The following is a 25,372-nucleotide window of genomic DNA, read 5'->3' as shown; positions in this document are numbered from 1 at the left end:
ATCGATATTTTATATTTTATTTCATTTATTATATATGTTTTGTTTGTTTTTATTTTACGACAGTTAACTTTTTGTTCCTCTTTCATTTGTTTGGTGGTCGGAAATATTTCAGTGTGACAAACTAGCAAACAAACAGGGGGGGGGGGGGGGGGTTTAAATGGAAAATTTAGCATAAATCTCCAGAAGCGCCGGAGGAGCTAACAACAGTGTGAAGCAGCCCCGTTAACTTAAAGCCAGCGCGGCGGTGAATGCGTCTCCAAAAGCAGCGAGTCTTACTTTTTAAAGTCGGCGCTGAACAGCCCGAAGGCGGCCCCGCTGCTGGAGGTGGTCGGGGTGGTCTCCTGCCCCGCTTCCACCGCAGTCTCCGCTCCCGTTTGGTCATTGTACCCGACTCCCGACGACATGACTCCGCAGCTGTACGAATCTCCGGCGAGAAAAACTTTATTTTATCTTTCCTTCGAGCAACAAAGTCGTCAAAAAGACTTTAAATGTCGCGGCGTGAAAACTTCCAGCAGAGATAAACTTGTTGCAGATTTCGCTCAACTTTTTTTTTTTTTTACACGCAGAAGCGGAAGTGTGAGTTGGACAAGTTGGTGTCACATGACTGAGCTTTTGCAGCCTCCTTGTCATAGATCTCCTACAGCTAGATCGAAACGTTGATTAAAATAACCAATTTCCTTTGGATACGTTTAACAATTTCTTTACATTAAACCATAATAATCATGCAAATATAAATCTAGAATAAAATGAATAAGCTATACATGTCATAATTTTGAATCAGTCTACAAGTTATTTAGCTGTACAATCTATTGTTTAAATGTCTATATTGTCAAGACAACAGCAGCTCCTCTGTTCCTGCCAAAGAGAAGAAAATGAGCAAAAACTGTCGTAGTAGTTCCAAAAATCTGTTCTATGCAACTAAAACGTGTTTTCTATTCATTTAATATAATAAAACACCATTTGAATAAAGTGGATTCAAACTAACTTAATTTCTTAAGGCTGCAGCTACATAAAGTTTAGAAATACAGTTTACTCCCAGAGACCAATGAGAAATTTAAAAATAATAAAGAAAACACAGATTTTTGTCACTTTAAATCTTAGAATTGGGGTTCAAATAATAGCAAATGTCCCCCCAAGTAAAGGAAATTTTAATAAGAGTTTTTTTGGCAGTATAAAAGTAGGATTCTTCACCAAAACAAAAAATACTGTCCAGATTTTTTAATTACTTTTTTCAGGCTATAATAGTTTAGAATTTGTTTTTTTCTAGGAAAAACCGAAATGTTATAGAAGGGAAGTAAAACTAAACAACATTGTATGATATCAGACTTTTTCTTAAAGAAATCTTGAACCAATGGTAAAATAATGATTTATTTTTTTTGTAAAGACTGTTTTTGTTATTCCAAATAAAACATACTAGGGGAAACCTATAACTACAAATAAAAGTTTAACTAAAATTTTATCAATGGTCCTTTTTTTTTTTTTTAAATTGCACATATCACAACAAAGTAACATACAATCTCTCGCAGAGGGTAATAATGGCATGACAGAACATTAAAGGGCTGTACAAAAGACATCATACATTGTTGTTTCTTGATGAGTAAAATTACAAAATAAAATGAGAGAAGAATAAAAATAAAAAGTACAGATTTGTTGAATTGTTAAAGGGGCAATTTTCCAGGTTTGCATTGTTTTTAATGAGCTATATCTTGATTTTAGTTATAAAACATGGAAAGGATGGTTTGCTACCTCTCCAAAACCAGTAATAAATGTGATATTTGATGAGTAACAAAATACTATTAATTATATTTTTGAGAAGGAATTATCTAAATAATCCATAAACGGTAATACATCTGAAGCACAAAAAAGTGAAATGAACATTTTAAGATTGATCGCGTTTCTAATGTTCATCCATAACATCTTGGAATATGTAGATGAGAAAACAAATGTTCCAAATATTCCTTATTCAAATAATAATAAATGCACGGTTCAACATGAAAGTTAAATCTGGTTTTAAGAAATTCAGCAACAGGATATATCATATCACCTATTTTGAAAAGGGTTTCTTTGACTTTGGGTAAACTAGGCCATTAATGAAACTTTGAATGACTCTGAACTATTGATTCACTGTTTTAATAAAATAAATATGTCAAAAGTAGCGCGGTTGTAATTGTGATTTTGTTTTTTTGCTTAATACCATAACTTCAAACTTTATTTCTTTGTTTGTTTTTTTATAGTTTTTTTTTCTTTTCTTTTTTTATTTATTGAAGAGTTTCAGAATACATTTAAAATACATGAATAATATATATGGAAACTGTGAATGACAACAAACTGGTAATGGATAAAACATTTACATCAGTAAAGAAAAAATAAATAAGGAAATACAAAAAAATTCAAGAGTTAACTTATGTTACTAATCCAAAAGATTTACATCATTTTTTGAGCCTTTGGATTTTTCAAAGCAGAAATTATTTTATACATTTCTGCAGTTCCAGTTTATTAAGAAGAATTCAGGTTTTTTATTAACAAATTTACTTCTTTGAATAGGAAATTTTGCCTTGAATAAAAACATATTTATAAAAACAAAGCATCACCATCTTTAAGTATTATGTGTTTATAATAAAGTTAAAAATCAGCAAAAACAGAGTCGGTGATAAATTTGTGGATGTTTTTCCATAATTTTTAAGTGAATTGTTTAAGGAACTAAAAGAGCTGTGTAACAATTTCCATGTAACCCCTTTATTTTATTTTATTTTAATCTCTTTTATTTTAGTTTGTATTTTTCTGTATTATTGTTATTGCTATTATTATTTAACGTTTTTAATGTTGTCTACATATTTCTATACATGTTGTAACTGTAACTTGTTGACACAATACTTTCAACCTCAAATGTTTTTTCAATTAAAAAAACCTGCAAGAACTGTGACGTGTCTGACGTACGTGTCTACTTCCGCCTGACGTAAGCCTCCTCTCCGGGCTGGCCAATCCTCGCGCGGATTGGATTTCTTCACAGAGTCATCACTTGACTCCGACCGTGTCATCTCCGGGCTATTTCCTCGTACCGATTCGATGTTTTGACGTGTCTAACTTTGACCCGAGTCACAGATATCCGCTCTGGGACACAGTTAACGTGCTCGACGTTAGCCGTTCCCGGTAAAGAAGAAGAATGTCGGATTTCGACAGCAACCCCTTCGCGGGCCCGGAGCTGAACAGCCCGTTTCAGGTAACATCATTAGCTTGCTAAAGTTAGCAAGGTTAGCATTAGCTGCTGCATTTATTTACATTTAGGAGATTGGCGCTCCTCGGATGGATTATTCTGGAACTAACTGGACTTTTTTACATTACAGTGACGAAGGTACTTTGACTTTAAAGCTTTTTGAAGCCGTTAACTGACTTTCTGAACGAGTTTAGCTGCCTTTACAAGTTAATTTAGGTCAATTTAACTAAAACAAAAGTGAAATATTACATAGGAAGAGAGTTAGTGGGTTAGTTTAAATTAAGTGGAATATTTTGCATCAGATACTTACTATGATTGCTGTTACACACAGATTAAACGTGTTATTTATATTATTTACAACAGTAATGTTGACTACAAAAGTGCCAGTCAAGAACAGAAGTGAAGGTGAAGTCATTCCCACCCTCCTGTGTGTCGCCGTGGGCTGCGTTTTCAGGGTGAAGGTGGCCTTCTGACCAGAGTCTTTAAGGCCTCCGTCCTGTTTATTATATCGGATGTTAATGAAAGTTCACAGCAGCTGATCTGAAAACAATGACTCTGCAGCTAAGACCTTGTTTTTGTCAGTCAATTTGAATGAATGACTTCTGTTTAGGACGATTCCTATTTTGGAAAGTACTGCCTCCACCAAGCTAAGATGTCATCTGGAGCCTAAGTCGGGTTCTGATGTATGTGTTCCTCACACAAGTTTGACATTTTCATGGGGTCTGGTCATGAATTTGCCAGGTCTTTGTGGGAAAAGGCCTTAAAACACGGTCAGAATTTGCAGACGAAATGGATTGAAGCCTAAAGATGACCGCACGATTTAAGACCCACTCCCATGAAAATGTTGTTTTGGGTGTTTTTAAGTTGTTGTTACGCCATTTTTCTGATGATGGTGGATATACATGAGGAAAATTAAGCTTAAAATTGTGTTTCTGTGTGTTTCTTCATTGAAGATGTTGTGAATCAGAAGCAGAAAAAAAAGGATTGTATTTGTGACGTAGAAAAGCTCCCTGCTCCGCTCCATTCTGATGCATCCACCTGCAGACAAATGGATCCACGTTCGTCTTTGTTTTCCTCGTCTGAGCTGGAATCTGGATCCAAACTGTACGACTGGATAGTTCCACTAGTGCTCTCCATTTTTGTTTCACCATTATTGTTAGGTTAGGGGTGAAGTTTGTGTCACGACTAAAGGTCAGAGGTCATACCTAGTCAAAAACATGTAAAGGATTTCTGAGGCATGTCCAGATTTTGGTAAACTTCAGGGAATCAAATAACTAGAAGCTAAACCCGGAGATGTACTTATAAGAAAACAGTTTTCTGTTCTCTTTCACAGCTTTCAATGAGGCGTTTCTAGAATTTAAAAGGTTTTCATGATTAACTGTACGTGTGAAGCACACAGATACATTTTAACCGTTTTTTTTTTAAATTAGTTTTGCAGTAAATAAAGCTGACAATGTGGTTGTCTTTATGTAGAAGTGAGTTTAAGTGTCGTTTAAAACAAACTATATTTCAAAGCTAGATTTACATTAAAATACATAGAAAAACGAAACCTGAAAGTTTTCCTAAGAGATCAAAAGTGAACAAATTTCAAATGGGTCTTAGTTTTTAGACGAATAATGAAAATAATCAGGACTTTGTTCTTGTTGGAGTCCAGAAATGTCCCAGAACCCGCAGAAGCAGCGGGTTTTGTCACTCACCAGGAAGATAAGTGAATAATTCATGGGATCATTAGCATACTGACAGGAGCTGGAAGGCTTTGCTGCTGCGTTTCCCTCATTTTCCGCCTTAAACCGCGTTGCCTGAAGATAAATGGCGCTGCGGTCCTTTCTCTGGGCTATCGTCAATACTTCATGAAATCATATGTTGCGACATGTGCTGGTGGCTCCCGGCGTGCAAAAATCCAACATGTCAAACCTCTTTGGCCTATTTCCGTGAATGTGGGTTAATGGCAGAAACTGGGATCCGGTGGTCGTTAATATAAAGTAGCTCCACACTTTCAGACTTAAAAACCCTTTAGTTTTTTCTTTTCTTCATTAAGTGACCAAAACTATAGATTATTTGGAAATCCATCCGTCAATCCTTTGATTCAAACCTGGTGATTCCGCCTTTGCACGTTGACTCGGCTGCAGAAAGAACACCATTAAATTTTCAAAGCAACCTTCTCTGAAATATTGATGATGCTGGTCTGGTGACAAGTCAGGGCTCCTGGAAGTTTAGGAGATGGTATCCGAACATGAAAGTGGATGAGTCCCAACACTTCAGGAGTGTTCATGGGTGGAAGTGAATCTTCTGCAGCTCTTTGAGTGGCCGTGTGGGGCCGACAGCGGCTGATGGTAAGCAGCTCTCCATTGAATGATTGTAGATGTTTTTCCAGGACTAAAATCCAGTTTCCGTTCTTTATTTTGGATTTTTTTTTCCTGATTTCTTTCTGTTGCTTTAACATTTGCGACGCTAAAATGTTTTTGTGCCAGTTTATCCAGTTATATCTCTGTTAAAACATGGAGAAGTTAAAATTCTCCAAAATCATCGGTTCTCTTTGAGCTAAAAGCTGCAGAATTTCTTTGGCTCAACTTGGAACAATTCAACAGCCGGTGGACTCACTCAGCTGGAGACACTTCTAGGAATTGAGTTCCGAATTGCAGAAAAAAAATGACTCATTTCTGTGATTATGGATTTCTAGTGGAGCGTGTCATTTCATTCATTTCCTGCAATGTTTACATTTGTTTGAAATTCTAAAATGCAGTGTTAACAAGATATTTACTCCTTTTTTTTAGCAACTTTCAGTTTCTTAATGATATAGATTTATTCATCTAATTTAGCAATAAAATATACAGATTTAGCTAAAAGAAATTCTAACATTTCCTGTTTTTTTAATTGTTATGCTGCAGCTTTAGTAACGTTTAACCTTTAAATTGTCAGTTTTTACATTTTTTTCTGATTCAACCAACCCAAACCTGCTTTAGCTAACTTAAGCTGCAGCATTTATTTAGCACATCTAAACATCTGCTGTGGTTGTTTTGTCAAAACGGCTGCAAACGTGTCGGCCCGCCTGAACCAGACTTCAACACGTCCGCCGTTCTGTGAAAACCTGACAGTTCTGCCTGTTTAAATCCCCGCATCCTCCTCACTACTAAACTGGCTATAACACGAGCTTCTTTGAAGGTTTTCATGAATAAAACGGCAAAGAAAAACTAAAAATCACACTGAAGGAAAATCGATTTGATCAACTGATGTTTCATTTTCAAGTCTGCTTCTGTAGTTTAAATCATTTTTAATATAATCCCAGTTGATTAAATGTTCAATATAACAGAGTATTAGGGCCACTAAAAGAAATAGAAAATAAAGTAGTCAAATTATGAGGAAAAAGTCAACTTTTTACATAAATAAAATCGCTAAAAGGTGTAAAATGTTTGATATTTACCAAAATTGGTTCAAATGTAAACCTTTTTATCCTATTATTTTTTTGTTAGGTAGTTTTAGGGTCACTATATAAGAAACAGAAATAGATCTAAATAGGAATGAAGTCGATCATATTTTGCTTAAAAAAGTCGTGATTTTACAAAAGAAATTATGTTTTGATAAATGTGGATTATTTTAAGTGTTTCAACAAAGATAATCGAACATTTCCTGCTACATTTATGTTGCTAGGCAAGAATCTCACTGAGTCTACTGTACATTATTTTTGTAAATGTAACATTATTTTCATGAAATTACAATCTATTTTAGAAAAAGTGTATTTCTTTATTGTTCTTTTGTGGTGGTGTAACACTGTCGTATTCAATAAATAGGATAAAAAGTTTAAATTTGAATCAATTCTGTCAGTTTAAACATTGCTGACAATTATTTAAGCTTTTTCAAGACACCTAAAAATAAAAAGGAACTTCGACTCCCAGCATGCACTTGTGTGTCTCTAACGGAGATGCTTTTTTTTGTTTGTTTATAATGAAAATATCAATTTGTTTTGTTTTCTGTTCACAAAGTTTGTTGTTTTGGTGCAAAAAAAAACAAAAACCCACAGCTTCTTTGCACCAAAAACTGAAAGCCTCTCATTGGTTCAAAAGCGTTTCTCTGTTATAACTCATTTGTCTATTTATAGCTGCTGTCTTGTGAAAATGATTCCAATCGTGCCGTCTTTCTCGCAGCTGAATTCCCGGCTGATTGTTTTGAGGAAAACGTCAGCCGTTCACCAAAACCCTTTAACTGTGTCGTACTGCTGATCCGTGACATCGTGAAAGCTGCTAAAAAAAGATAGAAGCACCTGCCCTGTGACATTTTGCTGAGATGAGTCAGCGTTTGAAAATGCTGCATTTCCTAACGTTTTTGTCTTTTTTTAGGATCCATCAGTAACAAAAGTCAGACAGACCACAGCTGCAGGGTTGGAGGAGTACAATCCCTTCACAGATGCTAAACCAGTGAGTTTATGCAACACTCCGCTCTTTTTCAGACATAACTTTATTATAAAACAAAGGTGTTTTTTTGTTGTTGTTTTCCTCTTTCATTTTGGAAGCATCGTTCAGACCCCTGAGCAGTTTAAAAATACTGGAGAAGCTACATTAAGCAACAATTTATTTCCTCAATCATACTTTTAGAACCTTATTGGTTAAGACGCAATCATTCTAATTTTTTTTCTTATCCTGAAAAATATTTTGTTACGGGAATCAGACAATGTTGACTGTTCCCTTTAGTTACCAGAATAAAAGCACTGTGTATTTGCCTGGATAAAAGCAGCTTATATATGAGATACAGTTGCTGTGATTAACGTTATGATCATTAAATAAGAGGAATTTTGCCATTTTATTACAATGAAAGGCGTATTAATATTCAAGTAGAGGTTATTCTAAGTCATACTCTTCTGCTATAATTTATGTATCGTATCGGCAGACTTGTCGATACACCTAATGTGTCCTGGAAACGTGGCTGTTTAGTTTATGAAGCTGCCGTTTGCACTTCCATCTCCGGAGTATCATGTTGGTAAAATGTTCTGAATTGGTTGTTTTGACCCAAAATGGATTCATTTCTTCACATTTGAAATCAGGTTTTCTCAATGATTCTCAAAACTGCTGTAGCAGAACTGAAGCTGTGCAAGTTTCAAATTTAGAACAAAAGTTGATTATAAAATGTAAAAACGGTTTATCTTTTGTAACGTTTCGGCCACGTTGGGGGAAAAGTCCCCTTTAAATCAACTCAAATTGACTCTTAAGCGGAAATTTTAAATATTGTATTCTTAAAAACAAATCACAACTTTGACATTCTCGCCTTATTTAAATATGATGGCTGTAATCTGCCTGATTGTAAATGTTTGCAGTTTTTACTGGATTTCAACATCTAATTCTGACGTGACACGGATGAATATGAAAACCCAGCATTTCATTGTCAGAGCTTTGCTGTTTACATGGAAAACGCATGAATTAAAACCATGTTTTTATGAACATATCTGTTCGTACGGCTAAGTTAAAGAACAAAACGATGCAGCTTAAAGCTGCCAAAAGCTTTCAGGAAGAACTTTACACTGAGATGACTGTAAATAATGAGGAGGAAAGCTGATTTCAACATTTTAATTTATTTTTTTAAATCTTTTTGCTGCTTAATGGTCATTTTTGATGCATTGATCCATTTTTTCCAGTTCAAAAGCTACAGTTTTATGTCTGCTAACACATGTGTTTACAATTCAAAAGGTGTTTCCAAAAAGTGTTTCTATCTACTTTCTCCATAGACGCCTGCGGGGACGGCCCCCAGAACCACGGGCCCTGCTGTCAGCACGCAGCCCGCCATCATGAAGCCGTCGGATGAGCCGCCGGCGTACTCGCAGCCTCAGGGCCAGGTATGAAGGAGCAGAGCGGAGAGCCGCTGTAGTGTGCGCCCTGAAGAGTTAATGTCATTTATCAGTACCTAAATATCCAACTGACTGCTCAGGCTAAAGCAGACTGGGTGTCTGCGCATCCTGAAACAGTCTTGATTGAATCAAAACAAGAAACAGGAAATTATCTTAAATTCCGGTGAATGAGTCACAATTTTGCTTTTCTCATCAACGCAATGTGACTTTAAACCGTTTCCTGTGTCAAAAGGTCATGAACTGGTCCTTAATGGTTTAACGTCATCTGGCTAATTAGCTCGTCGGTGTGGAAAACTGGCAGGACTTTATCGTAGTGGTTGAAGCTGGTTTTGAAACCAACGCCGCGGTTTGTTGAAAAACATTTACATTTGGAACCATGGAGATCACAGCGATTGGATTATTGCATGTGTAGATCAAGAGACGGCAGACTTTAGCTGTTCTTATGAAAGACCCACTCCAATGAAAATGGTGTTTTTAACATGTAGCATTTTTATGATGATGGACGACATGTATAAAGAAAATTAAGCTTAAAATGGCATTTTCTGCCGCTTGAAGACGCTTTTAAATGTGAGGTAGGTTCTACGCTGGGCGGAGCCACAAGCTCCCTGCTCCACTCCATTCTGATGCAGACAAACAGATGTGTGAACGTCTTTGTTTTCCTCGTCTGAGCTGGAATCTGGATCAGAACTGTACGGCTGGATTGCTCCAGTATTGCTTCCCATTTTTGTTGCATCGGCAACAGGTTGGGGGTTTGAGGGGCTGCAAGCTAGAGGGAACTCCTGCCACTCTGCAGAAACTATGTCCTAGAAAACAACACAGTTCTTTTTTAGTTTTGGCTAAAAATGGCACAATTAAAAGGAAGAGTATTGGAGTGGGACTTGAATTTCCGTCTTTGAAAGTAAAAGACTCTTCTGTAAACCTGTGTCTGCAGGAGGCGACGCGAGCAGCTGCAGAGCTGCTGAGGAGGCAGGAGGAGCTGGAGAGGAAGGCGGCAGAGCTGGACCGCCGGGAGAGAGAGATGCAGACGCTCAGCGCCTCAGGAGGTCAGAACCAGAACCAGCATCTTCTCCCAGAGAGGCTCCAGGGAATCTGCTCAGTGTTTGCATCTTAACAGGAAAACATTTCCACCTTCGTTCTGAGAAAACAGTGGACTTTTTTTCACAGTCACTCCTTCCTTTATGTTGGTATTTTCCTGCATCACATTTGCTGCATGTTCTCTCCATCATGCATTGGAGAACCCAAGAACATTTTTTTCCTGGGCTTTTCTATCATTCTTAGCAAACTATTTCCTCCTCTGTTCGTGTTTTCCCTTTAGCTTGTGTGCCCCCTTGTGGTAAATACTAGTAACAGAAAGGCGAGAAGGCAGTGAAACAGTTACAAGACCATTACTTTGATCAAATGTCAAACATTTGTTTAGGTTAGTTTGATCAAATAATCCTCTAGCTTCAATCCTGTCAGACATTTTTCAGTGATCAAAGCCTCTGATGTTACAGGCAGGAAGAACAACTGGCCCCCCCTTCCAGAAAACCTCCCGGTGGCTCCGTGTTTCTACCACGACATCAGCGTGGACATCCCCGTGGAGTTCCAGAAGATTGTCAAAATCATGTACTACCTCTGGATGTGTGAGTTGTTGATCCTCCGTCGTCTGGGCTGGACGAACAAAAGAAAATAAACTTCAGTGAAATGATGAATCAGAGGAATCAACAGATTTTTACCCCTAGAACACTTTTGCTATAAAGAGTTTGCTGGGTCATTTTTACCCGATATAATATACCCAACAAGGTGTAATTGTCATGTAAATTAGATCTAAACAAAAATTCCTAATAATTAATAAAATGATTCGAGAAACTTGGTCTTTGGTCCAGCCATTCATGGGACATGTAGGAAGGTCCCACGGCGAAGGCACAGACTCCTGGACACGCAACACTAGCAATTCATGTAAATAGTGTTGCTCAGGTGCTCTAGGGTGAAAAACAAGGAACAGTTATGCTGTGTACAAACCAGACATGTGATGTGTGTTCAAGAACACCCTTAGAGCATACATGCAACCAATACTAGCGCATGCACTCACAGCTGGAAGAGGTTGTTCACCTTTTAGTTTATAACATCGGGGGTCGCCACAGGAAATCAGCTTTCACTGATTCGCACAAGCGGTGAGTTTTTACGCCGGATGCCCTTCCTGACACAACCCTGTAGTTTCAAGGCCCGGGTAGACTGAGAAAGGCAGCAGCGCTAAGGGTGTTGCCTAAGCACCCACACTGGATTTCAGCTTATTGCTCCCCTGGGATGCGAATGAGACAGTCCTACACCCAGCCAACTGAGCCATAACGATGCTAAAATAGTTTAATGCTGCGTTAAGCATCATCAAATACTTCAGAAAAACACTTTGCTTCAAATGCTTATCACGCTAACAATGCTAACTAATCTAACGTTGCTAAAGTCTCAATATTGTGCTCAACACCAAATCTCAGAACAGCACATTACTAATTTAGCCTGTTATGCTAACAATAGCTGCGGTTACACGTGCAAAGTGTCTTTGGTCGGATCAAAGATCGGATCAGCATTGCACTGTTTACATGGGCCCAGAAAAACTTCATCTGTTTATTTTAAGTGTTTACATGCGTCACACTTTCAGTCAGAATAAATCTTTTTGACTTTCGCAGAACTGTCTATAATACCAAAATCAACCGTAGAAGAAGAAATATTGAGTTCTGTTGTAAACAAAGTGAGCCATCTTCTAAACATGCTTTTATTATTGTTACGATTATTATCAAATGCATGTTTGCCCATAGTGTTCCAAATCCATTCGGACGGTGCTTTATTCTTGGCCACACAGACCCGGAAGGAGGGTTAGGGTTAAGCTAATACGCGCCAACAACGTTTAGCCTTGGTCGCACCTAAAATCCGTGCATGCAATGCCGCAAATTGACATGGCTTTGTTTGTTTTTTTGCACGGTGTCTCAGACTTGGCGGAGCATTTAAAAAGCCGCCTCCGCTAGCTCACACAGCGTTCCAGAGACGCTCTTCTGCTCGGAGACGCTGTTCTTTCCGGGAGACACTGTTCTCCTGATTCCGGCAGCTGGACGGACTGCGGTCCAAAGCCTCCGCTGCTCGCAAACGTGAAGCTACGCATCCGGCTGCTCTGCTCAGAGACATGATTTCATTGATATTGAGTTGGATATATGTATACAGACACACTACAATACAGTGCATGTGTGTACACATTGAATCTGAAATGCAAGTTGCAGGTAGAGATGCGGTTCTGAGCGGTAAAGCTGTTTTTCTGTCAAAGCATGAAGAAGCTTGTCATGCTAACAGTTCCAGAACGGGTTCTGTGAAGCAGAAGTTTCACGTTTTTAAGAGGAAATAGTCACAAATGGGAAGGAACCTCTTTATGTAAAGAGTCCTTTTCTTCCTGAACCTCCAGTTTTGAGTTTGTAAGTAACTTTATTTTGGAGCTTAGCAGCCACATGACCACACGTGCTGCAGTCATGTGGACTGATGAAGGGACTCAGTCAGATGATCTCCTGAAAACAATAGGATCTTCTGCAGTCATGTTGGAAAAAAAAGACTTTTCAAGCCCAACAGACTGAATGTGTTTGTTTGTTCTTTTAGGATTTAGTCAGCTGATGTCAGATTCCTCTCTGAGATGGAAAATCCCTGCAGGAACAGAACCTGCTGCTGTTTGGGACATTTATCTCCTTCACTCACTCACTCGCTTGTTTCTCTCTGTTTTTGTGGGAGTATCTGAATCCATACCTTCTAGCGTCACATGGGGCTCAGCTTGTTTGCTGACGACGCTGTTCTTTTTCCTGCTCCTGTAGTGGAGCTTGTTTATTTTTTGTCACAAATCCAGGACATCAACCTGAAAAGAAATGGACACAATTTGGTTCATAATTGCAGCTAAAACTGGTTTAACTTTGTAGTTTTGGTGTTGGAAAAAAAATCAAAAACAATTAAATCAATAACAAAATAGGAATTATTATGAAGTCTTCTGAAAAACAAAAAAATGCAAGTTTTCTTTAACAAAGAAAAAAAGCTTAGCTCTTAGTCAGCTTTACAAGTAACTTTAATAATTTGTCTTCAAATATGTTTTTTGTGGCAATACTTGATTTTTATTTTTTTTATTATTATTTTTTAAATGCAACCCATTGTTACACAATATATCCACAATGAAACCTGTATATAACTGTACCAAATAGTCAATTCCATAAAGTACATTTAGTCTTTTTTTTTTTTACTGCAAAAATCACAAAATAAAAACAAACTCAAAAACAAACCAAAGACAAAGTCAAAATAAAGTAAAAAACTTTTTAAAAAAAGCAAAGCTCCACTGAACTATATACAATGTTTTTAGGATTTTATTCTAAGCAGAATAAAAATATGTCATAACTTCTATTATATATGTTTTATGCCAAAACCTTTAGAGTTAAATACTTTTTGATACCTAAACATTAAAGTGTGATTTACAACGTTACTAAAAACGTCTTCTTTCAGCTGCTAGAGTTTGAGTGAAAAACATCCACAAACTTTCTAAAATGTTTGTTTTGATACTAATTTATCCTCAAACAAGAAGTTTTTATTAAAAAAAATCTATCTCTTTTACTTGTTCTTATTTGAAAATGACTTATCTTCTTTTAGCACACCACTGCCCCCAGAGGTGGGAATGGGAATTGAAGGTCAAAGTCAAGTGTTTGTCACATACTGTATACAACAGTGCAACCTGTAGTGAAATGTGTTGTATGACTGCAATAAAGTATAAGAACTTAAAAAAAAAAAAGAAAAATACTTTCTAAATAAAATAGAAAATGGCAATACTGTTCAATAAACACAGCACAGTTATGGTGACAATGTGTGCTAATGCTGTAAAGTGTATAAAAACATAAAAGTCTGTATGAAAATAGCTTTTTTCATACTTTTACTAATAAAGTGTTCTATGGTTTGTTTTTTAGTCGGCACAGGTTGCTCAAAGTGTTCGTGTCTGATGCTTTTCCAGGAAAGAGTTTAACAGACTCTCTCTTCCAGTTCACACTGGGACGCTGCTGGCCAACCTCATCGCCTGTCTGTCCTGGTTCTGTGTGGACGCGACGCATGGAGTGGACTTCGGCCTGTCCATCCTCTGGTTTTTGCTCTTCACGCCGTGCTCGTTCGTCTGCTGGTACAGGCCGCTGTACGGAGCGTTCAGGTGAGAATCACGCCGCGGCGCCTCTCCACAACACGCCGCCTGCTGTTCCTCATGTTCTATTGTTCTGTTTGCAGGAGCGACAGCTCTTTTAGGTTCTTTGTTTTCTTCTTCGTGTACGTCTGCCAGTTTGGCATCTACGTCATCCAGTGTATTGGGATCAGCGGTTGGGGCGCAAGGTGAGGCCACAGTAACATGTTTTTTATGCACAGAGACAAGAAAAGTTGGTATTAAAACTGTTTAAAAGCATATTTCACTTTATCTTTACAAGTGACACACAACCAGTCAAAAAAAAAATAGAACACACCTATTATACAAGTTTATTTTAAAATATAAGGTTGTACAATTCAATGAAAAGCTTACAATTGCACCAAAGTAAGAGAAAAAGAGAAACTGACTTAAAATATTTAAATTACAGAACAAATTTAAAGGTGTTTTCCAGAGACCATAAGAGAGATGATTTTTAAACCTGTTCATAGAGGCTAATGAAGATGTTCAAATCATTCCAACCTTTCTGGATTATCTGCAACCTTCTGTGTCTTGGTGGTACCAAACCCTCCTGATCTTCAACTGTTCCTAAAAAATGACAAGAACAAGCAACAGTAGAGAGACAGACCATAATAAGATAATGAAAATGTGGTGTGAACATTTTCTGAGATGGGTCAACCCAATGCTAGCCCTTTATGCTAAGACATTTAGCATAGGTAGCATTTTTAGCAATGCATTATTCTAAGATGGATGTTAAAGTTTATCACAATGCTAAGACTTTCAGCAATGTTAACACAATTAGCCTTTGTAGCGCTGTGTTGTTTTGAGATATTTGACAATGCTAGGACTTTTGGCAATTTTAGCATTGCACTCAGCATCATCAAATATATCATAATATCAGATTGCTAAAAATGCTTATCATGCTAACAATGCTAACTTTGCTAACACTGCTAAAGTCTAAATGCTGCATTCAGCATTAAATATCTCTGAAACGGATATTGCCGAAAAAGCTTTTACCTTATTACAATATTGAGACATTAGGAATGTTAGCATTGTTAGCATGATAGCGGTATGCATTTTTAGCAATGTGTTTTTTGGGATAGTTGATGTTGCTCAATGTAATGCTACGACATTTAGCACAGTTAGCATGGTAAGCAGTGGGATTTCTCTCTGTCAGGGAGAAATGTTTCTCATAACGTCAGAAACTCTGAGGGGATGAGGTCTGACAGTCTTGAAAATATTGAATATGTAAATTGGTCTTTCTTTTTGGATAAATGAGGGGAAAAATAGATGTTGAACAGAAGTGATGTTTCCTCAGCGGCTGGATCTCTGCACTGATGGGTTTGAACACGAGCATCCCTGTGGGCATCATCATGATCCTGGTGGCAGCCCTCTTCACCTCCCTGGCTGTCATGTCTCTCATCATGTTTAAGAAGGTAGGAGAGAGAGAGAGCAGATCTAGACCTGTTGGATCTATGCAGTGCTCTCTGTGTTCATCTCCTCTTGTGGCTCCCCCCCCCCCCTCCTCCTCAGATCCACGCCCTGTACCGCACCACGGGCGCCAGCTTCGAGAAGGCCCAGCAGGAGTTCGCCACAGGCGTCATGTCCAATAAAACCGTCCAGACGGCGGCGGCCACTGCCGCCACCACGGCCGCTCAGGGGGCTTTCAAGGAGCAGATCTGATTTGTTCAGGTCTTTAACACCACCCCCCCCCTCCCTTTGAAACGCATGGACATCCCCCCCCAGCCTCCAAGCAACACCAAGGTGGTTCCAGTTGGTCAGTTATTTAATTCTTTTATTCCCAAGTTGAGCGCAAAGCCAGTGCGGGGCGCTGTGGAGACCACGCCTCCCTCCGCCGGCGTGCTCTCCTCTGTGTGTACCTGTGTGCATGTGTGTGGCCAACCTCCTGAATGTCTGTGTGCCTTTCCTGACGGTTTCCCCTGAGGTGCTTCTTCCTGCTTGATAAAATATTTGATTCCTGTTGATCTCAGCGGAACTCTGCTGACCCCTAGTGGAGAGAGCCTGTATCTCTGAAGGTAAATGCTGTGCATTTCAGTTTCAATGCCTTGCTTTCTAATCAACATTTTCCAGAATCAGGTCAGTAAAGGTTTGTCTTAATTGACCTTAAGTGCTGCTCAACATAATTCAGAAAAAAATCAGAGGGATATAATTTATCAAATATTCTCAATCATCATCTTAAAGCTTGTTAATCTTAATTTCAGGGTGAAATTCTGCTCATTTAGTCTGTAATCTCAGGCTAGAATTGGGTTTCTAAAAATGATTATTTTTTTATTCTTAAAGGAAAGAATTGGATAAAAGCTTCCTCCAGATATTAACGCTCAGAAACTGTATATTTTGACAAACAAATCCATGTTTTTGCGTGTATTTATCTGCTTTTTCTATTTATTAAACGGCTAACAAACTGCACTTTAAATCTGCTTTCTTTTCTGTGTCATCGACGGCCTTTTCTTTGGTGGTTTCATCATATTTCTTGACGCCTGCTGAACTCGGCTCACAACTTTTATGGCATAAAATGAGAATGTAGCTGTTATGGAAAATGATCTTTCCTCGGCTAAAGAACGGCTTCTGTCGTCGGTGTTGGGGCTTCATTCAGGACGCTCCTCGCTCGTTTTGGAAAATGATTTTAGAAGAACGGGACGCCTGTCTGGGGATAAACGCTCAATCAGTGCTGACTTTTGCTTTATACTTCCTCAAGTTTGACCTCTGTTAAAGAGACAGACGGCGTCCTCTTGGTGTCCTCATTTGTCTCTAAATCCCTGGAGGGTTTTTGGCTTTTTCGGTTCTATCTGGCTCCTTCCTTCATGCTTTTCTGCATTTTTTTTCCTTTAATTTTTCCTTCCCGTCTTTTAAAGTTTGGATCTGTACGTGCACGTCTGACCGTGCAGAACCCAGAAGTGCAGTGTGAAGTATAAGGTACTGTATGTGAGCCTTCTGTGCTTGATAATCAAGACGTTTGGTAGAAAAACACTGAAAAAATTTGAAGGAAATAAGAGTTCTTTGTATATCTTGTATAATTTAAAGATTGTTTGGTTTTGTTTTTTTTTTAAATATGGTTCCACCTTCCGTTGCTTGTCTGTAGTTTGAGTTTTGTATATTTATTGCATTAACAGTTAATAAAGCTCTTCTTCTGTATTTGTTTCTTGAGATTATTTTGCACTTTGAGCCAACGACCACATGGTGGCAGTAGAGAACAAGAGAGGACTTCCGCGCAGTCGCATCTAAACACAACAGTCAAGATTAACTCAAAGACTCGCTTTAAACCTCATTTATTCAATTTAAGATTCATTTTCTCTTGTATTTTTCTGTTCTGATGTTCAGATGAAAATTTTGAGTTTACTTCTGCTTAGAAACCAAACTGATGAGCTATTTTTGGTACCAAGCTAGCCTAATAAGCTAACATGACTTTTCCCTATAGTGCTTCTTGTGCAGGAAAGAAAAATAATCTTCTTTGTCTTTCTGCTGTCGGTCATCTGCCTCCATCGGCCCCTCTCCTCTGCGTCCTTCTCCGTCCCACCAACCAGCATCGTGTCCTCCTTAACTGCATCCACCTCAGCATCCTTTTATACCAACCTCATCACTCTTCCTCCTCTCGATGTGTTCAGGCCATCTCCATCTGCATCCCCGTCATTTTTCATTTGATCCCGATAGAATATTGTAAAGTGCTTACAATGTCTCCATTATTCATTCACTCCTCATTCATTCTTGGTGATGGTCAGCTACTGGGGCAGACTGACAGAGGCGTGGCTGCCCGTTCACACCTACGGGCCCCTCTGACCATCACCGGGACATTCATCCACATTCACACACCAGTGGAGCCACACTGGAGGCCCGAGGACACAGCAACATTTAACTGGGGGGAGCAGGGATCAAACCGCCGAGCCCTCGATCAGCGGACGACCTTCTCAACCGCCTGAAACTGAAAATTATCTTTCTGACTAATTTTTGTAGCTTCTATTTTGACTGATGGGTCAAGTTGACCCGAAGAGTAGCTTTGTAACATGTAGGGCAGATTTATTAGCTAAATTTATTTATATTTTATGTTGTTTATGCTAAGAAATCCAAATTTAAAAGTGAAAAAATAACTTAAGATTAGTCTTTTTTTATAAATTCTTCTTTATAGATTTTTTTTAAAATTTCACATGGGTCAATTTGACCCAGAATGTAACATTATTAAATTTGCCCCAGGGTACATTTAATAAAAAAGATGGTAGTAATCGGGCATTTACATCCAGATGTCTATTATGGTCTATCTTTTAAAGTTGCAAAAGAACAAATAGTATTTGATCTTTCTGACTCTTTTTAGCTTCTTTCATTTTTTTCTTTTTTTTACTGCCGGGTCAATTTGACCCACACGTTGGTGAAAGAGAGAGGAATTTATGTCATAGTTACAAAAAGAAATTCGCAGTATTATAGTTTGATATTTTTCTGACTCTTTTGAGCTTTTGCTTTGACTGCCGGGTCAAATTGACCCAAACAGCAGCTTTGTAATATAAACATGTAGTGCGGGTTTACAAACACATAAACTGAACAACTTTTATTTTGTATTTTTAAAAGTACTTCTTAGTACTTCTTTTTAAATGTATCAAGTGTCAATCTGACCCAGAGCAAAACAGGCAGGTTAAGGTGATAATGTATAGTAAGGGTCTTTCTATTTGGTCACATTTGAGACAAAAACACACGGATCACCCGTCCTGGCTCCACTTCAGAGGCCAGACTGAGGTTCCTCACCTCCAAAAACTGGAACCAAACTTCTTCATCTTCCCTTCTCTTTATTTGTTTTGACAGAAACGAGTGAGAACAGACGGCACAGTATCCATCACCTTGGCACACACTCCCTGAAAACACACAATACTACAAAACCGCAATACTTCATTTATTCATCGCTCGGTCCGTGTTTCTGCACAGATCACATGAAGGAGAACCAGAACCATCTCATCTACAGAAATGGGTTTCCCTTCCTTCACGTCCTCCCAAAGGTTCCTGTCCACAGATACATTTCAAAGGTCTACAAACACGAACGGTACATTCTGTAAGCTTTAGAAAAATTAAAAACAAAACAAAAACATCTACTCTCCGCTTATTCTGACTGAATAGTGGTTCCTTTGCCGAGTGGATCCTCACACGTGGCAGTCCGAAGATCCGCTGGTCGTGATCTGGCAGCCCAAAACACCAGTGCTTTTCTTTTTTCCAGAGTGGCAAGAGTGATGTCGTGAGCGCCGCCTTGATGGAGCTCGCCATCGAAACCGTGCACAAAATACATGGAATCACATTTATTTACAGAGCGTGTGGTGACGGTCAGTCACAGACGCAGCACCTCCTGTGTCGGAACACAACAAAACGGCTTGGCACTCGAAGATTTCTCCCACATAAACACAGGACAGAGACGAACCGGGAGTCAGTTTTAGTGGTAAACGACGGGAGGGGTGCAGATCTGCTCCTCCCCGCCCGCCCTACTGCCTCCGTCTGAGGCTCTCCCAGCACAAATGGAGACTCAGAGGAGACAAATCAGGCTCTTGCCCTCCTCTATCTCCTCCTGAACTTTGTCACTGGACGTGGCGATCTCGGCCTGAGCTGAGAAGACGGCGCAGATGAAGGTGAGCAAGGTGCCGCCCATTGCAGTGTAGAAGGCCCAGCCCATGGAGCAGAGGCCGGCGCGGTACGGCGCCGAATCTGGACCGCAGTACAGCTGGACTTTGTCGGAACCCCAGCCAGCGGGGTACAGCATCAGACCCAGAATCAGGAACAGACCTGCCAGCAGAGACAGAGCGGTGACCATGGCGCATGCAAGAGCGCCCCCTACAGGGCCGTGCTTCCAGAAGCATTCATCTTAGATTTCTCTGAGGGCTGGGCAATAATAAAAAGTTCCTTTCAAACTGTAATACATTCCAGATTACTTGTTAACATAATAATAGTTTACAACATTACAATTTCAGGCTTGTAATTAGTTCTGTAAAACCTTTTCTTGAAGACAAGAATGTCACATTTTGAATAGAGGTGATTTAATAGTGACTTTTAATAAAATAGTTTATTGTTGGTAAAGTCAAAACATGGGAAGAACAGGAGGAGGAGCCTCAGCTTTAGTCAGTTTAGTCCACAAAGATAAAAACAGAAACTTTCCACTTTCAAAAAATAAAAGATTGAAACCGGGAGGCTGAGGTTCAAATGAATGTGCAGCACAACATGCAGTCATCCACTGTGGAGGAACACAAAAATGAAATATGACGACACTTCTAAAAGAGTCATTCAACATCCTTTAATGCTTTACTGTTTTCCTGATTAAAAATCTAGATTTTCAGTGTTTAGTCTGTGGGAAAACACGTTTATTCTGTAAAATATTACCCAAAATTCATTAGTGAGGCTTAAAACAAAAAAGTAAGAAGACATTGTAATAAATTACTTGTGTAGTGGGTTCCATCCAACACTAGTAAAGTCCAAACTTGACAAGAAAATAAACCAAAACAGCGATCCCCAACGCCCGGGCTGCGGGTTGGTACCGGTCCATGGGAGAGTTGGTACCGGGCCGCGGAGGAAAAAACAAACACTACTTTCTAATCTGATTCTGAAGGAAGTTTTATTTTGAAAGACTACTGGATTCTCTCCACTACATCCGATTCATTCTTGACGCATGTCGCAAGTCGCTCGGTCACGTGACGAAAATCCAACATTTGTGGTCGGTTGGGAATCTACAGTTTACGCATATTTTACGTAGTTAATACGAAATTCTCACGTAAATCTTACACAGTTGTGCGTTATTTTTGTGAGATGCACACACCAATGTGTGTCTTTCCACAAAAGTCTAACAGACTTTTCAGGTGTGGACCACCGATGTATAACTTTTATATCCCGTTCAAATTACATAATGAATCACTAATGAATTGGCTATAAACAGCACCATAATCAAACACAGTTCATGTTCTATTTACGTGTTTATCTGTACTTCTGTGGCTTTAACGTGGTTAATTTGTGATACATCTGTGAAAATTTCACACAAAGAAACACAACTTTTCTCACGTATGACCAATTTTCATGCTGTATGACGCGGCTTTACGGGTTAAAGCTGCTGCACAACGCGAAACCCGCAAGCTAGCAAAGTTGACAAAAACAAAGATGTATTCATCACTCCTTAAAAGTTGGCGTCTGATTTTTTAGCTTCCCTTTTGACAGTTATGGGTGAAGGAAAAATCACATTTGACTGTTTCCTGCAGGAAATCTAGTGTAGAGTTATAGTTTAAAGCATCTGCAGATATTCTACAGAGGATGAAGATAAACTTTTAACCCTCAAAAGGGAAACTGGAAGCCAAAAACACGACTTCAGCCTCGGACGTTAAACTGGTCTGTGGCCTGAAAAAGGTTTGAGACGGCGGCAGAGTTGAGATTTCTGGGCCTGAAACAAAGAAAGGAAGAAAAAAAAAAAAGCTTCATGGAGGATCAACAGGAAAAGGTAGCCGGGGGGTGGATGGTCAGACGTTCCCGCCTAGCCCCGGCGCCCTGCGTCTCTACAGAGGGACGGGGGCGTTTCCTGTCCTCGCTGCTGCGGCGCTCTCTCTCTCTCTCTCCTTCCACATTAGCAGAGTTCATACGGTCAGAGGAGGAAGCTGCGTCCAATCCAGGCTCAGGAGGAAACCCTGACAACGACGGCGCCGCAGACCGTGTGGTGTTTCCACCAACGCTCCGCCGCGAAAGCCAAGAGGTGAAGCTCCTTCTCCACTAATCTCTCTTCCTCTCTCCTCACTTCCTTTCTTCCCCCTCCGTCCTAAAATCACCCAATAATGTATTAAACGAGGAAATGAAAACTAGGTCATAAATTCTTTCCACATGTTGCTGCCCCGACGTCCAGACGGGCTCCGGTGATGGATTGAAGGCATGGCTTTCATTCCCAGCACCACAAGCCCCCACCCCAACTGCAACTCCGAGCTCCAACCTCACCGCCCCGGCCCCTGTCTTCTGTAACCTCGCCGCTGTCAATCCACCCACAACCGTCCATCTCAGAGCTGCACCCGTCTCCGCCCGTCACTGCTGCTCCCTCCACAGAACAAAGAAGGAGCAGGTGACGGCTGCGTTTGACCCGGCGTGCCAGTTATTCGATTGGAAAAAAAAGGGTAAAAAGTCACAAAGCATAAAACAAACACGACTTCAAGCTCTGATAAGATGAACCCAAGAAGAAGTAGGGATTCAAAGCCAAATTTGGAACGAGTGATTAAAACATGGGAGGGATAGTTTTAGCATCTGTGCCGCTCAAACCTGTGCAGGATCGTCGTTTTAGGGCTGAGGGTTGACCGTGAAAAAGGCCTCACCGGCTACATTAGTCTGATCCTGGAGTCCAGAATACTGAGGTTCTTTGCACCAGAACGGTACTAAGATGAACTATAGAGCCACTAAAAAAAAAAGAGGGCCCAAACGGAGCCCTGTGGAATCCCTCACCATGTCGCTGTGGAGCACTGCTCCGTCTATCTAAGGTCACGCTGACATCATGAAGTCACATGGGTGCTGCGGGTTTTTGGGTCGTCCATTGGAGCACAGGCGTGTCCTGAAGATAGCACGGCCACCTTAAGGGCCGTCATAAAAATGGAACGTACCATTGTGGTGCGTGTGGTTAGTATGTCATAGAGTATTCGTAAGGATAATGTAAGTTGCACAGAATTGAGATGAACGGGTGATGCTGCCTGCATCTCACCTTTCGTGTTCGCCACAACCGGTCACCCGCTGCATACCCGTAGAGAGAAAACATTTTCACTTAACAGGATCGCTGAGCGGCCTTTGACCTTGGTATTTTGGGATATACCCCCACAGACATGGGTATCCACCCATAAGAGCAGTTGTGACAAAGACGTCAGCGAGGGATGAGAGTAAACAGTCCAAAGTCTTGAAAAGTCTGGAGTGTGACGTCATCTTCCAGCTCCATCCAAGTGAAGTCAATTCAGTCCCTTTTTTATTTATTTTTTGCTAAATGGATACCACCATCTTGGAGCCAGACGCCGTTGGTCAGCACTGATCGGTCCGAATCCGTCTGTGATTCTCTGGCAACCATTTTCTCCAATCAGGAGTGAGTTTGTCAGAAGGCCACACCCCCTAATACTTTAAAACGAGCTGCATGAAACCTGTCAAACCTTTTGAACGTTTGGGGCCAGCAGGCTCCACCTACTTTTATCTGATTGGTCAGTTTATAATTTGAATAACTTGCATTAAGAAATAACAAGGATTATTAAAAAGATTATTAGTTGAACGACTAAGTAACAGCTGTTTGTTTCTCTGTAGACGTCTGTGGAATTTTGCAGGCACTTCCTGTTTTGGAACGCCAGGGAGGAGGAGTCACTCAGTCCAGTACTCAGATACAGTCAATGGTCACTTCATAATTGCTCCTACATTCCCGTAAAAAAGGGGTTTTGTTTCCTTCACTTCCAGTCTGCAGATTAGTGCCGCTCTGCAGTTAAACTTGTCATAAAGTCTGATCCTGACGCTGGAATGAAAACTTTATGGTGAATCATAAAGGCGTTGGACTCTGAGCCATTCGTAGAGAGTTTTACAGCCGAGTTTGTTTGCCGCCTTGACTCTAATCCCTGACGGCTGAGACGCTGAGCAAGCAGAGTGAATAAGAAGAGAATCTGATTATGGCTGATTTAACTGGGCTGTGAGAATCCTTTAGGGGCCCTAAAATGAAAAAAGTCTGCAGGACTGAGCGTCTGCTGAAGCCGTTCTCTGACATCAATTCACTCCAAGCAGCAAACTTTAGGCCAACGAGCAGCTTGAGAGACAACGCAGCCTTGGAGCGGCGTGTCCCTGGGGGGCCGTGAAGCAGAGTGACGCTGATGACGTGACCGTCTCTGGCATCTGAGTTCGGTGGCTTCCACGAACGTCTGCAGCTCCTCTTGCCTCTACAGGCCGCCGCGCTTTCTGGAAATGACCATCAGCGGAGCAGCGTCTTCCGTCCCGCGGGTGGACATCAGTCATCCACCGCCTCCGCAGAGTTTACACTCACGGCCGAGTCCAATGTTCGATTCCCGGGCCTTCAAGGAGAGTTATTGCAGCGCGCGTAGGAAATGCTCCCACCTCCTTCGCCGTTTCAAGCGCCACGTTTCCTCTGCCTCTAAACAACCACTTTCAGATGATGTCACAACGCCGCAGTGCTTCTCCAAGAAATTAGGTCATGTGGTCAATGACATGTCATGCCGTTGCCATGCCAATGGAGCTGGTTAAGTAAAAAAAAACTGCTAACCAGTTTGTTACTGATAACTCCCAGGGGAGGCCATGCCCACGAGCTTCTCCTTTGGTAAACTTGACCTAAAAGAACAGACCTATGAAGGTCGTTAGGGACTTGAAATGACATCAATCAAACGTTTCCACGGCAACCTTATTACTCAAATCAGTAAAAAGAAAAACTACCCAGGATGAACAACAGGACCAAAGTAAGGGCATTGAGACCTTACTGAATGTTCCTGTGATAGAAATGTGGGCGGGGCAACTATTAGCTTTGGTTGCTATGGCAACAGAGAACATCTATTTACTGATTGACAGAAGTAAAACTCCCTCTATATTAATCCCAGAAGGAAGTTGCTTTAGATTTTGTGGAGGCTGTTGCTGTATTACTGTTGTCGTAATGCTAAACAACACAATAATCTCAGATTTGTTTTCTTTTATTGGACTTTTCTATTTGAATCATCTGATTAAGATTTTTTTTCTCTTTTTTTTTGCATTTTAATTCGACTTTAAAACCAACGGACTGATGTGCAAAAGAAGAGCTGAGAAGAAATGTCATTAAACATCACAAAACCGCCAGAGTTCTTTAGTTGCATCATTTTGGTAAATTCATTTCACAGGAAATTCACCGACGACACCAACGTGAAAACCGTTCATTTTCCTATTTTTCCATAAAGATATTACATTACAGACCAAAAAGTTTGTTTTCAAAAACATCTTTATGTGTAAATCCTTTGCCTGGTTTGTGATAATGACCATTAAATGTAAACAATTACCAAACCAGAAAGTTAATGAAAGCCCTCAATGCAAGAAATCTGCATTAAATATATAGTAACTTTAATTTTTATCTGATTTTTCTTTTTTTAGACTGTCGAACCGTTTGTCTTGTTTTAAAAAGATCTGGTGCTTTGACAATGTTCTATGTCGTGTGTCAAATGGT

The 25,372-nt window shown here is 40.0% G+C and overlaps 3 protein-coding genes across 7 annotated transcripts in view; 1 reads left to right on the top strand and 2 right to left on the bottom strand.

Annotated features, from left to right (window-relative positions):
* Positions 1-608, bottom strand: part of ap3b1a (adaptor related protein complex 3 subunit beta 1a) — an 82,789-nt gene extending 82,181 nt beyond the window's left edge. For both annotated transcript variants that reach the window (XM_011481459.4, XM_078956031.1), the window contains exon 1: positions 277-608. In XM_011481459.4, coding sequence (XP_011479761.1) covers positions 277-404 — 128 coding nt within the window. In that variant the 5' untranslated portion in view covers positions 405-608. The remainder of the gene's footprint in view (positions 1-276) is intronic.
* Positions 609-2,924: 2,316 nt separating this feature from the next.
* LOC101169127 (secretory carrier-associated membrane protein 1) lies at positions 2,925-17,370 on the top strand. 2 transcript variants are annotated; one of them, XM_023960378.2, is made up of 9 exons: positions 2,925-3,220; positions 7,549-7,626; positions 8,928-9,035; positions 9,979-10,090; positions 10,541-10,669; positions 14,073-14,232; positions 14,307-14,408; positions 15,536-15,653; positions 15,751-17,370. In XM_023960378.2, exons 1-9 carry the CDS (start codon positions 3,164-3,166, stop codon positions 15,898-15,900), a joined length of 1,014 nt encoding a protein of 337 aa, XP_023816146.1. In that variant the 5' UTR covers positions 2,925-3,163; the 3' UTR covers positions 15,901-17,370. The 2 variants fall into 2 exon arrangements, with proteins under 2 accessions (XP_023816146.1, XP_078812159.1); XM_078956033.1 differs by lacking the exon at positions 2,925-3,220 and adding an exon at positions 5,428-5,547.
* A 1,617-nt stretch (positions 17,371-18,987) lies between these two features.
* lhfpl2a (LHFPL tetraspan subfamily member 2a) overlaps positions 18,988-25,372 on the bottom strand; it is a 45,587-nt gene continuing 39,202 nt past the window's right edge. For all 3 annotated transcript variants that reach the window (XM_004074504.5, XM_011481462.4, XM_020707483.3), the window contains one exon: positions 18,988-19,986. In XM_004074504.5, the coding sequence (XP_004074552.1) occupies positions 19,730-19,986 (257 nt within the window). In that variant the 3' untranslated portion in view covers positions 18,988-19,729. The remainder of the gene's footprint in view (positions 19,987-25,372) is intronic.

The sequence above is a fragment of the Oryzias latipes genome, chromosome 12, assembly GCF_053564925.1.
Source record: "Oryzias latipes strain Hd-rR chromosome 12, Olatipes_Hd-rR_3.1".
NCBI classification, from domain to species: domain Eukaryota; kingdom Metazoa; phylum Chordata; class Actinopteri; order Beloniformes; family Adrianichthyidae; genus Oryzias; species Oryzias latipes.
Note: the sequence above shows the minus strand (reverse complement) of the source record. Positions and strands in the feature narration are given on the sequence as shown.